The sequence below is a fragment of the Silurus meridionalis genome, chromosome 6 (genome assembly GCF_014805685.1).
Source record: "Silurus meridionalis isolate SWU-2019-XX chromosome 6, ASM1480568v1, whole genome shotgun sequence".
NCBI lineage: Eukaryota > Metazoa > Chordata > Actinopteri > Siluriformes > Siluridae > Silurus > Silurus meridionalis.
The window spans coordinates 25,757,015-25,770,496 of record NC_060889.1 but is presented as its reverse complement, the minus strand read 5'-3'; the positions used below and the strand labels follow the sequence as shown (position 1 = coordinate 25,770,496).

Here is a 13,482-nt window from a genome sequence, read left to right as displayed (position 1 = left end):
TTTGACACTAAACATTGCCTTGAATTCTTCAACTTAAATATGAGGAGAGGTGCAGTGAGAGAGAGTTAGGGTGTTAAAGGTGTGTGTGTAAGAGGAGAGATTTTGTGGTGTATGTGTGGGTTTAGTGAGGGTTAGACAAAATGTGTGTTAGAGGTGAGTGTGTATGAGTACAGTGCATCCGGAAAGTATTCACTGCGCTTCACTTTTTCCACATTTTGTTACAGTCTCATTCCAAAATGGATTCAATTCATAATTCTTCTCAAAATTCTACAAACAATATCCCATAATGACAACGTGAAATAGGTTTATTTGAAATTACATGTTTATATGTAAATAAATATTTACAGCCTTTGCCATGACACTCAAAATTGAGCTCAGGTGCATCCTGTTTACACTGATCATTGAGGTGTTTCTACAACTTGAGAGTCCACCTGTGGTAGATTAAGTTGATTGGACATGATTTGGAAAGACACACACCTGTCTATATATGATCCCACAGTTAACAGTGCATGTCAGAGCACAAACCAAGCCATGAAGTCCATGGAATTGTCTGTAGACCTCAGAAACAGGATTGTATCAAGGCACAGATCTGTACAGTACAGAAACACTTCTGCAGCATTGAAGGTTCCAGTAAACACAGTGGCCTCCATCATCTGTAAATGGAAGAAGTTTTGAACCACCAGGACTCTTCCTAGAATGGAGCCGCCTGGCCAAACGGATCGATCGGAGGTCAGGGAGGTGACCAAGAACCCGATGGTCACTCTGAAAGAGCTTGAGCGTTTCTCTGTGGAGAGAAGAACCTTCCAGAAGAACAACCATATAGACAGCACTCCACCAATCAGGCCTGTATGGTAGAGAGGCCAGACAGAAGCAACTCCTTAGTGAAAAAAACATATGCCAGCCCACCTGGAGTTTGCGAAAAGGCACCTGAGGGACTTTCAGTCTATGAGAAACAAATTTTAAATGCTTTAGCCTGAATGCCGGCGTCATGTCTGGAGAAAACCACCAACCTTCGTACTCAAAAAGAGTTAAGGCTGAAATTTGTGCCAAAGGTTTGTGTCAAAAGCATTGAGCAAAGGCTGTGAATTTTTATGTACTTATGGTTTATTTATTTATTTATTTATTTTTATCAATTTGTGAAGATTTCTAACACACATCTTTCACATTGTCATTATGGGTATTTTTTGTAGAATTTTGAGGAAAACAATTAATTTAATCTATTTTGGAATAAGGCTGTAACATAACCAAATGTGGAAAAAGTGAAGCGCATTGAATACTTTCTATATGCACTGTATAAATTAATAATTAATAAGTAAGTAGGTAAATAAATAAATAAATAAATAAATAAATAAAAAAGAATACTCATTACTAATTCTAACTGTAATAATGATAATTCTAATAATAATAATAAAATAATAATAATAATAATAATAACATTAATATAAATAGTAAAGTAAATAATAGTAAAGTGGTAAAAATAGCATGAAATAATAGTTATTTTAATATACGGTACTTCAATAATATAATAACATGCATAAATATATATCACATACATTTATTTTACTTTTTAATTTAATTAAATAATTAATAAAATTGTAATTTTATTCTGATGCTAGAAGTGCAGTGCAGTTCAGGATTATTGGACATTCGCTTGTTTTTTGTGAGAAATATTCTAATGCAACTGTGTAGTAGTTCTGCGTGTACACGATCACACGTAGCCTGACAAAACCGCCATGTCTTTGACTCTATCAGGGACTGGTGGTCCTCATAAAAGCAGTTTATCAAGGCTTACCTTCTCGCCAGACTTCCTCTGTCTGCTGTCGGTTTCGCGGTTTGGCATCATCGTGTCTTAATTAAAAGTGTCGAGCCGGAGTGAGTTTCAGAGTTACTTTAACTCCGGCACTCTTACAGATGGCACCGAGGCTCCAAACTTGTTCACAGACAAGCGAAAGCCCTCGCGGGACTCCGCGACAATAGGAAACTGTGGGCGATGTCATGTTCATGCATTTTAGTCCAGCTCATATTATATCTAACATCAGAAATCCGGAAAAAACAAGGACCGTGGGCTAGCGGCGTGGCAGTCTCTTTGGGATTTTTTTCTTAGACGTGCAAGTTTGCATGTGGTCCATGTACTAGCGGTTTTACTTCGCCCATAGCTAACACAAGCGCTCTGAATGGTGATCTGTGTTCTCCACGGCCGTCTCTTTGTCTGAGTGCTGTTCTTTGCCGCTCTCTCAGCCATCGTGTCCTGCCTCCTTTTCCTTTTCATCGAGCCCCACGAGGGTATGTGCTGAGAGGCCTTTCTCTCTGGCCATTCCTGAGGCCCCGACTACACAAGAAAGTCCTCTAAAAGCCTTAAGGGGAAATGTGCTCAGTTCACAACGACTGCTTTGGCCCTGAACAGAAAGTAGAAGAGTGTGCGGGTGTATTGCTGTGCGTGTTTTAGAGTGCTGTTCGGGGAAACATGCTAATTAAATCCTTAGCACATATGCATGGGAAATAAATCTGCAAATATTACATTGAGGTCATGATTGGCAATAATGCTTGACCTCCTGAATGGAAATTCTTAATATAAAGTTGGATTTATAGTGAATTAACAAATGTTTTTCAGTCATTTTTTTTCTTCTTACAAGTCTGTAATCGATTTAACAGACTCACTGACAGATTCAACAACATATTCAATGTATCACTAATTAGTGTCTTGGTGCATAGCAGGCTTTCGTTGCAATATTAAAAATCTACAAATGATACAACAGAAATGAATCAGCAATATGTATGTGCATTTACAGCATTTGGTAGACGCATTTATCCAGAGCGACTTACATTTTACTCATACATACAACTGAGCAGCAATAAGGTTAAGTGCCTTGCACAGGGGATGGGATTTGAACTTACAACCTTCAGATCCAAAGTCTAATGCATTAACCACTAGGTTACCACCTCCTAAATAAGCGGTCCCCAACCTTTTTTGCGCCACGGACAATATTTTAATGTCGGACAATATTTTCACGGACCGGCCTTTAAGGTGTGGCGGAAAAATACAACAAAATAAAATGATACGACCATAAAAACTGGTATTTTCTAAATATAATAATAAACGTAAATCCACTGTGTTGTTGTTTGTTCATTTTGCTCGCTTGGGGGTTTTAAATGGCATGATATATTGTATTAACTTATTAGCTATTTATAATAAACGGAACATAAAAATTAGGTTGATTATTATCTAAGTAAAGCACGTTCTGCAGTTTCCTATTCCTCTAACCACTTAAGCAATTTACCAGTGTTTACTAATTAGCATTTTCGGTCACATTTCATATTATGTGACATGAAGAAACAAGTTTCTATTTGTTTTCGCTCAAAATGTCGAATGACAAGAATAATGACAACACTTTGCTCCATGAAATCTACTTGTCATTTGAGTGTTTAAGTGTTACAAAGCACTGACATTGGAGACTCCTTCCATAAATGGAACATAAACGTTTCCCCAAAGATCACATTTATATACTCCTGTATGAGCTTTGAAGATAGAAAATGACTTAACAGCTTTTTAACAATCGGATTTAAGAATTCAAAAACAAGTGCTTATTGCTACACTATAAAAAACCATCAGGCTCCTTATTAATCCAGTTAAAAACACAGCATGCTTCTAGAATCAGTAATTACACTTGGACCCGTATATTGTGATATATATGAAAGGGACAAAAGCACCAGGACACATGATTTCATGAACAGATTCGTTCTCTAGCTTTGAGCTATTGTATGTGCCAATGTGACTTTTTTGGTAAATCTGATTATTTGTATGCAATTCTGTCTGATTTTCATTTTAACTCTTTTTACCGCTACGGCGAAACAGTTCTCAATAGTTTTACAAAAAAGGAAGAAAAAAAACCTTAAAGATAGCCTGGAGCTCATTTTAGGCCTCTCCCAGGTGGCTAAGAAGAAAAACATTCACCTCTCTCTGTGTCCTATAAACCCAGCCGGCCGATCCATCGCCCAACCATATCGATAAGCGCCAGAGAAATGGAGCCGCCAAAACTAACGATCTCTTAATAAATCGACGGCAGCTTCCCAGCCATGTAGTCTCTCTCTTTTTTACTCTCTCTCTCTCTCTCTCTCTCTCTCTCTCTCTCGTTCTCTCTCTCTCTCTATCTCTCGTTCCTCAGCCAAGTCTTAACACACTTCAGACAAATTACGCCTGTTTGCATGGGCTGTTAGTGAATCGCTGATAGATTTTGCAGCATTTCACTGTTTCTTTTTCCAACCGAACCTTCAACTGCGACCCCCGAATGTATCAACACGCTGGTATGAAATGATGTAATGGTATGAAAGAAAAGCAGTGACTGGAATAGAAAAGAAAGGACAAGTAAAGAACAACAGAAGTGCTGAAGAGCGACGTGGAGATTTAATTGCTTGATTTCAACAGTTTCACATAAATAAATACATATCGCTGATCAGATATAACATTATGACATTATGATTGGTGAAGTGAAGAACACTGATTATCTCTTCATCATGGCACCTGTTAGTGTGTGGAATATAGTTAATAGGCAGCAAGTAAAAATGTTGTCCTCAAAGTTGACGTGTTAGAAGCAGGAAAAATGGGCAAGTGTAAGGATTTGAGTGAGTTTGACGAGGACCAAGTTGTGATGTCTAGACATCTGGACAAACTGCAGCTGTTGTGGGATGTTCCTGGTCTGCAGTGGACAGTATCTTCAGTGCTTCAAGAACATGAGAACACCATGATGAAGAACCCACTTAGTAGGAATTATGATGATGGAGAGCACACAGAAAGTACATTGTTATGAAAAATGCAGTGAGCAATGGTGGTGGAGAATGTAGTGAGGAAGTTCATGGTGTTGGGAATACAATAAGGAATTTCATGGTGATGGAGAATACAGTGAGGAATGTCATGGTGTTGGGGAATACAGTGAGGAATTTATTGATGATGGAGAATACCGTGAGGAAGTACAGGATGATGGAGAATACTGTGAGAAAATACCTGGTGATGGAGAATACTGTGAGAAAGTTCTTGGTGATGGAGAATACAATAAGGAAATACCTGGTGATGGAGAATACTGTGAGAAAGTTCTTGGTGATGGAGAATACAATAAGGAAATACATGGTGATGGAGAATACTGTGAGGAAGTTAATGATGATGGAGAATACTGTGAGGAAGTACAGGATGATGGAGAATACTATGAGGAAGTTCTTGGTGATGGAGAATACAATAAGGAAATACATGGTGATAGAGAATACAGTGAGGAAGTACAGGATGATGGAGAATACTGTGAGGAAGTTCTTGGTGATGGGGAATGCACTGAGGAAGTTCATGGTGATGGAGAATGCAGACAGGGAGTATATGATGAGAGAGAACACACTGTAAAAATGAATGTTGATGAAAAATTCACTCTGGAAGTACATTGTGATGAAGAATACACTCTGGAAGTTCATGGTGATGGAGAATACAGTGAGGAGTTATATGATGGCAGAGAATGCAGTGAGCAAGTAATGAATATGGACATACAGTGAGGAAGAGCATAGTAATGGAGAAGAGAGTAAAGAAGAACGTACATGATGATGGAAAATGCACTGAGCTAGTACATGATGATGGAGATCACAGAGAGAACTGAGAGTGGCTTTTCTGTAGTTGTTATATCCTGCCAGAATTTAGTCCCTGACCTTGTGTTATTATTTTGAAAATGTTCACAGTGACACAGATTTAATTATTTTTTTTTCAAAAAGGCACTCATTGTAACAAGCTCACATTACACACACACACACACACACACACACACACACACACACACACACACACACACACAGTCCAAGTCGTTTGGAACAAATCCAGCAGCACATAAGTACATATGAAATTGTACGTCTTTTAATAGAACACACAGATATGAGATCATTGTTTAATATCATATGATGAGTTGCCTTTGGAAAGCGCATTGGCGAGTTATCGGAGACGGCGTAAGATGCGAACGCATATGCAAAGGACCGCGCTAGTTTTATTGTGTTAGCGTTCTCGCTGTGCTATTGATTTGTTTCTGTCTCTAGGCCACACCATGCCTCTGTAGATAGTAATTTAGCGGGGGTGTAATAACGCGCTCTTCTGAATTGAATCCGCCGTGTTTACATTCTTGCCGTACGTTCATTATGAGAACAGCTGACGGAAGAAGCACAACACACACACACACACACACACACACACACACACACACATGCCGGTATTTAGATTCTTTAATACAGATAATAATTGAGATGCTCGGAGCAAGACTGGTGATGTCGTTCAATCCCGCCAACACACTGCGTAGCCTCAGATGCATAGGCAGACTTTGTCTTTTCCCTTTTGTCTTTCTTCCTCTGTTCTTTTTTTCTCCCTCCTTCTCTTCAGCCTTGCATGGCTGCCACTGAAGTCGTTTAATACTGTCCTTGAGAATGCCTGAAGAGTGAGTGAAAGAGAGAGAGAGAGAGAGAGAGAGAGAGAGAGAGAGAGAGAGAGAGAGAGATCGTCACATGTTTAAAGGAAGAGGTAGACCACTGCTCCCCCATGAGGCTTTATTTTCCCCTTTAATAGCTGTTGCGAGCCCTACATTATATCCAAGGAGCCGCATCCCTTTGGGGTCTCGGCATGCACTTGAGTGCGCATGCACACACACACACACACACACACACACACACACACACACACACACACACAACTCACATACAGCAACAAATGCCTGTACACAATAATGTAGGCAGACACTCACACACCTACATACACTCTCTCTTTGTCCCTCTCTTTTTTCGATCTTTTTCTCCCACATACACACACACACTCATTCCTTCTCTCCATCCCCCACACGCCACAAACACCTCAGCACACACTCGCTCAGTCACTTTGCGGTGCCGCGTGTCAATATCCTGCCATTTGAAGCCCCAGGCCGCCGAGGCTGGGGAGCTGCCGACAAGCGGGGCTGATGGGTAATGGACCGCATTCATTAAGGAAGCTGCAGCTCTGCTCCTTCCTTCTTTTACCAGGGGAGGAGGTGAAGGAAGAGGATGAGGTTTGGGGCGGAGTGGGGTAGGGTGGTGAGGGGGTTAGTCTCAGGAGAGACCTTCTCCCTCCCTCCCTCAGTTTCTCACTGCCTCTGTCGGTAAATGGCTGCCTCAGTCACTCCGAGTGGAATGAAAGTGAGAGTTTGAACACACACACCTTCACAACGACTTTTTTTTTTTTCTCCTTCTTGCCCCTGCCTCCTGGCATCAAAACTTCTTATTACCCTGTCTGTCCTGCCATCACCGGGTTCTGTGTAGACGCTGTCTTTGTGTGTTAGCAGTGGGAAAATAGAAGTGTGAGGTGGATTTACGGATGAAGGTGAATAAAACACGATTGCGCTTGACAGCCCAAAGCTGGAGAGACCATGAAGGTGAAAGCCACATTAGGTTTCATGTACTTCAATCTCATTCCAATGTCTACCTGTTTTTACTTGAAGAAATAGCTATCAACCTTCAGCTTTTTTGTTTAACTGTCTGTTCCTTTCTATAAAAAAAGACTTGGATGAAACAACGTGGATAAAATTATTCCATATAAAATGTTGATGAAAGAAATCATCAGCATCTCTCAGTATAAACCAAGAACCTTCAGGTGGCAGAGAAAACCAAGTGCCATTACAGTGTAATTTATGCAATAGGTTTATTAATCATTTAAGAACACATCTTAGCTAAATGGATTTCTGGATTTCCCTATTCATTTCATTTGTAAACTTACCTTTAGAAATATACATAACAGTTCCATGCTAGCAAGCTAATTTGTTGCTTCTCTCCATTGTACATGCTGCATAGAATCAGAATCAGAAAGTGTTCAGCAACAGTTTTCCTACAGATATACATATTTTAATAGTGAGCATTAAAAAAAAAACTTATATATTCCAAATGATATGTTCTTGTTAAATTGTCTTGATAAAAGACATCATGGCTCTATACTAGTTTGCTAAATCGTAGTGTCCTTCTTTTGAATTAGGTATGTTGTTAAATGTATTAGTAGTTTAACAACAAATCTGAGGTAAATATTAATATCCTGTATTGTTTTTTATCTTATTTTCCCCCTCACTACATTTTTTAAACTGCCAATATATATAAAAAAAATCATAACAGATCCAAGCTAGCAAGCTAATTTTTTAACTTCTCTCTACTGCACATGCCTGCATAGCAACCGTGTTCCTACAATTATATATACGTCGTGTGAGCCGATTGTGTTTGTTTTAGCGTTGTTTCCACAGTTGGAAGTTTTGTCTTGGTAATATACCAATAAATCTAAAAAATCCAGTTTTCCAGTTTACTAGTTCGCTAAATCATAGCGTCCTTCTCTTGCATCGGGTATGTGGGTAAAACTATTAGTAATTTAACATAAAATTTGAGGTAAATATTGATATTCTGTACTGTTTTGTCTAGTTTCGCCATATCATTTTTAAAATTGTCCATTTAAAATACTCAGCAGATTTAAAGCTAGCTTATCTCAATTCAATTCAAAATGTATTTATACAGCACCTAAAACTACCAGGTAGAACCTAGGTGCTGAACAAAGTGCAAATAATAAAACAAAAAATAATTAAATGAAGCAATATAGTAAAAAGTAAATAATAGAAATGAAAACAGGAGAAAATAAAATTAAGTATCAAAATGCTACAATTGATATAAGTATAAAAAGCAGTAGACTAAGCACACCCTTTACTACAAAACAAAGGCCCACGATTTTTATCTTGTTCTAGGCACTTCAAGCGATACACGATTAGAGGACCTCAAAGTTCGGCTATCGGTGCGCAGAAGTTTGTTTAAATAGGTTACAAACACATGTTGCATAGCAAACAATATTAATTAATGAAATAACAGCATATTGTGTATTTTTAGTTTCCTTCATGAGTTTGATGTATTTTTGTATTAATTTACCAACAAACATAAGGGATTATGTTTTAGAGACAATTATTTTGTCTCTAAATTGTATAAAACATATTGGCTCTATGCGAGTTAGCTAAATTGTTGCAGTCGAAGTTTTTATACAGTGCCCTCACCTGTCTTTTCACCTGAGTGCGGGTAATATGCACTGTAGTCATTCATAAAAACCAGAGGGAAATCATAATATATACAGCGTCATATAGAAAATGTAGCTTTAGCTAAACTGTAGCCTCCTTCCTCTGCATTCAAATTTTTCAGTTGCATATCAAAAACATTCTCACCAGCTTAAACATCTAATTGTTGATTGTGTCGTTTGTATTTTAGTGCAAATGTAGACTTTAAGACGTGAAAAAGGTCCTTTCTTAAACATTTAGCAAAATATCTGAGGTAAAAGTTGTTTCCAGTCACTAAACCTGTACTAGATGAAGTTGCCCAGAAACAGTGTTCAAACCATTTTAACCATTTAGCACAGGAAAAAAAACTGTGGCAGAATTGAAAATACATTGTCGTTTTTGTACGGTCTTTGATAGATTTTTATTCACTGTGTTTTATTTGGTACTAATAAGGCAACCTTTTGACAGGTGTACTTAATCCGTGCCAGTTTGAGGCATCCAAGGTCGCGTTTTAGAGCGAGCACAGCAAGTGGGGCATGTAGTTTGCATTAAAGGGATTAGCAGTCACTTCAAAAGATGACCTGGATTTAGCCCACCAGGGACACCAGTTCCACTGCCCCCCCGGTCCACACTTCCCTTCACAGAGGCTCCCTTCGTGTTGCACGGATCCCCAGCCACTGCCCATCGCTTCTCTGTGTGGACTTGTGCTTTTGTTAGTGCACACAGGTGTATCTGCACTTTATTTTTTTTTTCTGTTTGTGTGTTTTTCTGTGCGCTTAATCAGTGTGGTATCTCTGAAGATCGTTTCCTTGAGATTTCTTTTTTTTTTTTTGCCGCTTTTGATTCTCTCCCAACCATTTGATTTCATGCCTCGATAATTCTGACTAGATCCGAGGGTAAACAAAACACTTGTAATTTGCATGCCGTTACCTCTGCTGATAAATCTAAAGGTTTTTTTTGTTTGTTTGTTTCGGTTTTCTCACATCAAATTGAGATTTCACTTCGGTTGTGCATATTAAATATCAGATACGAAAGAGAGGCGGCTGAAAGGGGCGAAAAAAAAATCAATGGAAAATGAACAGTAAGAGCCTAATCATTTGGAGATAACAAATGGAGGAACCTTTATTGTTCATTTCACATCGATTTTTCATTTTCGCTTATTTCTTTTTCTTTTTTCTTTTGCTTGCAATGCGCCATGAACCATTTAGACTCCACATTATCGTCACAAGTTAGATGAAATATACAGTCTGCAGTATATATTGTTAAATTAAATGGCAATCGTCAACTGGTCTTTTAGCACCATTGTCAGAAAAACAAAACCAAGAAAATTATGATGTTATTCACCTCGTTCTGCTCGTATGAGAAAGACACAGCTCCTGGCTGGTTGTCATGGCCACAGCCATCGATCCCTGGGCGTTTGCGTTCGGATTGAGACGTCGCCGGCTTGAGGGGGTTTGACAGCTCTAGCACGTCACCTGCTATGTCTGTGCGCTTTCTGCCTTACCTGCTGCCGCACAGTGCCGGGTTCTATCGATCCCCATGCAAATTCGGCTCCGCTCTCCACTAATTGGATTTAGATAATGGAAACGCCAAACATGTCCATCGGACACTTTTTCTCATTCAGCATTGTTCCTTCGATTAAGGAGTTTGGATGGATGGCACATCCGTGGGACCTGGTTGAATTTCTGGAAGGTGTTCTTTATAGGAGAAACGTACATAACCTGATACACTTCAAATTCAAATTAAATTTTTCACATACATATTCATACAGAGTATGACATATAGTGAAATGCTTTTTACGACTGTCCAACTTGTAAAATGAAAGAAATACAATATAGATAAAAAAAAAATGTAAAAGTAAAGTAACATAAAAATTTAAATATAATCTGACTATAAGTATAAGTATGAAAAATTTTTTATATATATATATATATATATATATATATATATATATATATATATATATATATATATATACACACACACACACACACACACACACACACACACAATCAAAAAGTATATAGGATGAATGGATGGATATGTATGACAGATATGTATGACAGAAGTACAAGTTAAAGTGACTCAGTGTGATGTAATTTTCATTAAAGTGTCCATGTGCTTATGTAAAAAAAGTAAGTAAAGAGTGAAAGTTCCACTAGTGCAAGTCCAGCCCAGTCCAGTTAGAGTTCCACCAGTGCAAGTAATGCAAATAAAAGTGAATATTTGTTTTCACTATTAATAAACACTTTTATGAGACTGAGGTGCCATACTTGTATTAACATTATAATAAAAGTAAAATACAGCGGGTATGTAAAGAAAAACATTTAATTTAAGGCATATGGCAGACGCTATCAATAAATACATTCTGACACCGGTTCATTAAGTCGACAAATTTCATCAATCTAAAAACTCAGTTGGAAGGGAGTACAGTTCGAAAAAGGAATGTGGGTTTTGTTTTTTTAAAGAAAAAGTGTTAATTTATGTACTTATTATGTACTCAGTGTCTCAGTTGTTTGGATATTAAGTTTGAAAAAAGGTTAAATGTTTTAAAAATGAATTGCATTATGTCTCTGTATAGTATCTGATATCTGCTATTTTTTCTGTGTGTTTTGCAGAATCACACTTTGAGCCAACACAGCAGCAGCTAACAAGGAAGATCAACTCAAATTAAAGATTCTCTTCGACGAACATTTGGACTACAACCTACCGATCATTGTGCTCTTTTTCTTTGTCGATTTTGCACTGAAATTTTTATTTCAGTAAAAAAAAAAAAACTCAAGAGCCAGAGGCGGGACATCTTGTGAAATTCGATGTTGACACGTTAATCCGACTTGTTTGTAAATACTGTTCTTTCTGTCTTGCTGTTCGTCAGCTCTTATGCGTTCTTGCGGTTGCCATTGTACATACCGTTTGTTGAGGGGGGAAAAATACACTTTGTCTAAACCATTATCAATGGACGAGTCATCAGCCAGAGACCTTCGACGTCAGGTGGACGATTTTTAAAGGCTGATACACGTCCGTTGGCCTGCGATGCACTCTCTCTAGCGGTGGGATGAAATGCCTGATCACCAGCATGGCCTGAGTAAAACATTTTACACAAGAAAAATACACACCTCAGCTGAAGTACATGGAGTACATTGTGTATCACAAATGTCCCAAAAGCAAACTGAAAGAAAAAAAGATTGAAGGGATACTTGATATATGCAAAAAAAAACAAAAGAAACCAACAAAAAAAAACAGTTGTTTGGTTGAAAGAAAAATCGAAAGACTCTTTGGGTTGGCAGGAAGTCACAGATGGGACCCATTCATCATTCATCCCTCCCTCCAGATGAAAAACTGCTTTCCGCACTTGTACATTTCTGTTATTAATGTTTACCCCTCACCGAAGGCTGGATTTGACTGGAAATTTTCTTTCTTTCTTTTTTTTTGTCAGACATGGGGATTAAATGTATCCTCTGTTTCTGGTCTGTTTCTGGCTGATATCACTTGATTATATGGTGAGATTTTGGTCAGAAAATATAAGTATTTCTACCCTTTGTTCACGAGTAAGCCGAGCCGAGTCATTTCTGTCGCTATGCTATTGTTCTATTCATGCTGTGAGACATGGTATTCTGTACAGTATTCTCATGGATCTCTGGTATATGCCAGTTTGGAATTAGTCAATCCTGAAATGCACTTTTGTAACACTCCATACTTTCATGGATGTTCATGTTCGAAAGGCGTTGACAAGTGACTGTCAATCCAGCCACAAAACTTTGGGAAATCATACTTTTAACAAGGGGGACAACTTCTGGTGTTAACTGGGGAGGGAAAAATGTTATATACAAATATTAACCGGGGTCTGAATTTGCTAGACCTCTTTTTTTGTGTTCTCATGTGATGAAAACATTAAAAAAAAAACATTAAAATTGTATGAAGATAAGTGTGTAGTGGTGTGAAATGAAGTTTGTGCATATATATATATTTGATTTTGATTTGGAACTTTCAGAAATTTGATCGTTATAATTATTGGATTTCTTCATATCTATTAGATTTTTTAATTGCTTAAGTATTCGGCTATGTCCACATGTTTGGATAATCTGTGAGGGGGAAAAAATCTCACAATCCAATTCAGTTCAAGTCTAAACAATTCAATGGCTCCTAGCAAGGCAATGAAAATATTGGTCTTATGGGAGTCATTGAAAAGCAATGTGTAAAACATGGGAGGGCTCAAGATAGCATTTGCTTTTCTGAAAGTAGGAGATAAAGGTACTGTTTTCTCTCACTGAATACACTGTAAAATGTATCACCAAATATACAGTATAGAACACTGTTCTACTAAGGACAATACAGAAAATTATATTTTTAGGTGACACACTTGAGAATTTGCTGAGTTATTTTACTTCTAACTGTATAAGGCAGAAATGTACCAAACTGCATCACCCAGATT

General features: G+C 38.0%; 1 protein-coding gene across 1 annotated transcript in view; it reads left to right on the top strand.

The window, feature by feature from the left end:
• LOC124387331 (zinc finger protein 521) overlaps positions 1–12,975 on the top strand; it is a 152,796-nt gene extending 139,821 nt beyond the window's left edge. The window contains 1 exon segment of the mRNA XM_046851613.1: positions 11,669–12,975. Within this exon segment, the coding sequence (XP_046707569.1) occupies positions 11,669–11,701 (33 nt within the window). The 3' untranslated portion in view covers positions 11,702–12,975.
• The last annotated feature ends 507 nt before the right edge of the window (positions 12,976–13,482 follow it).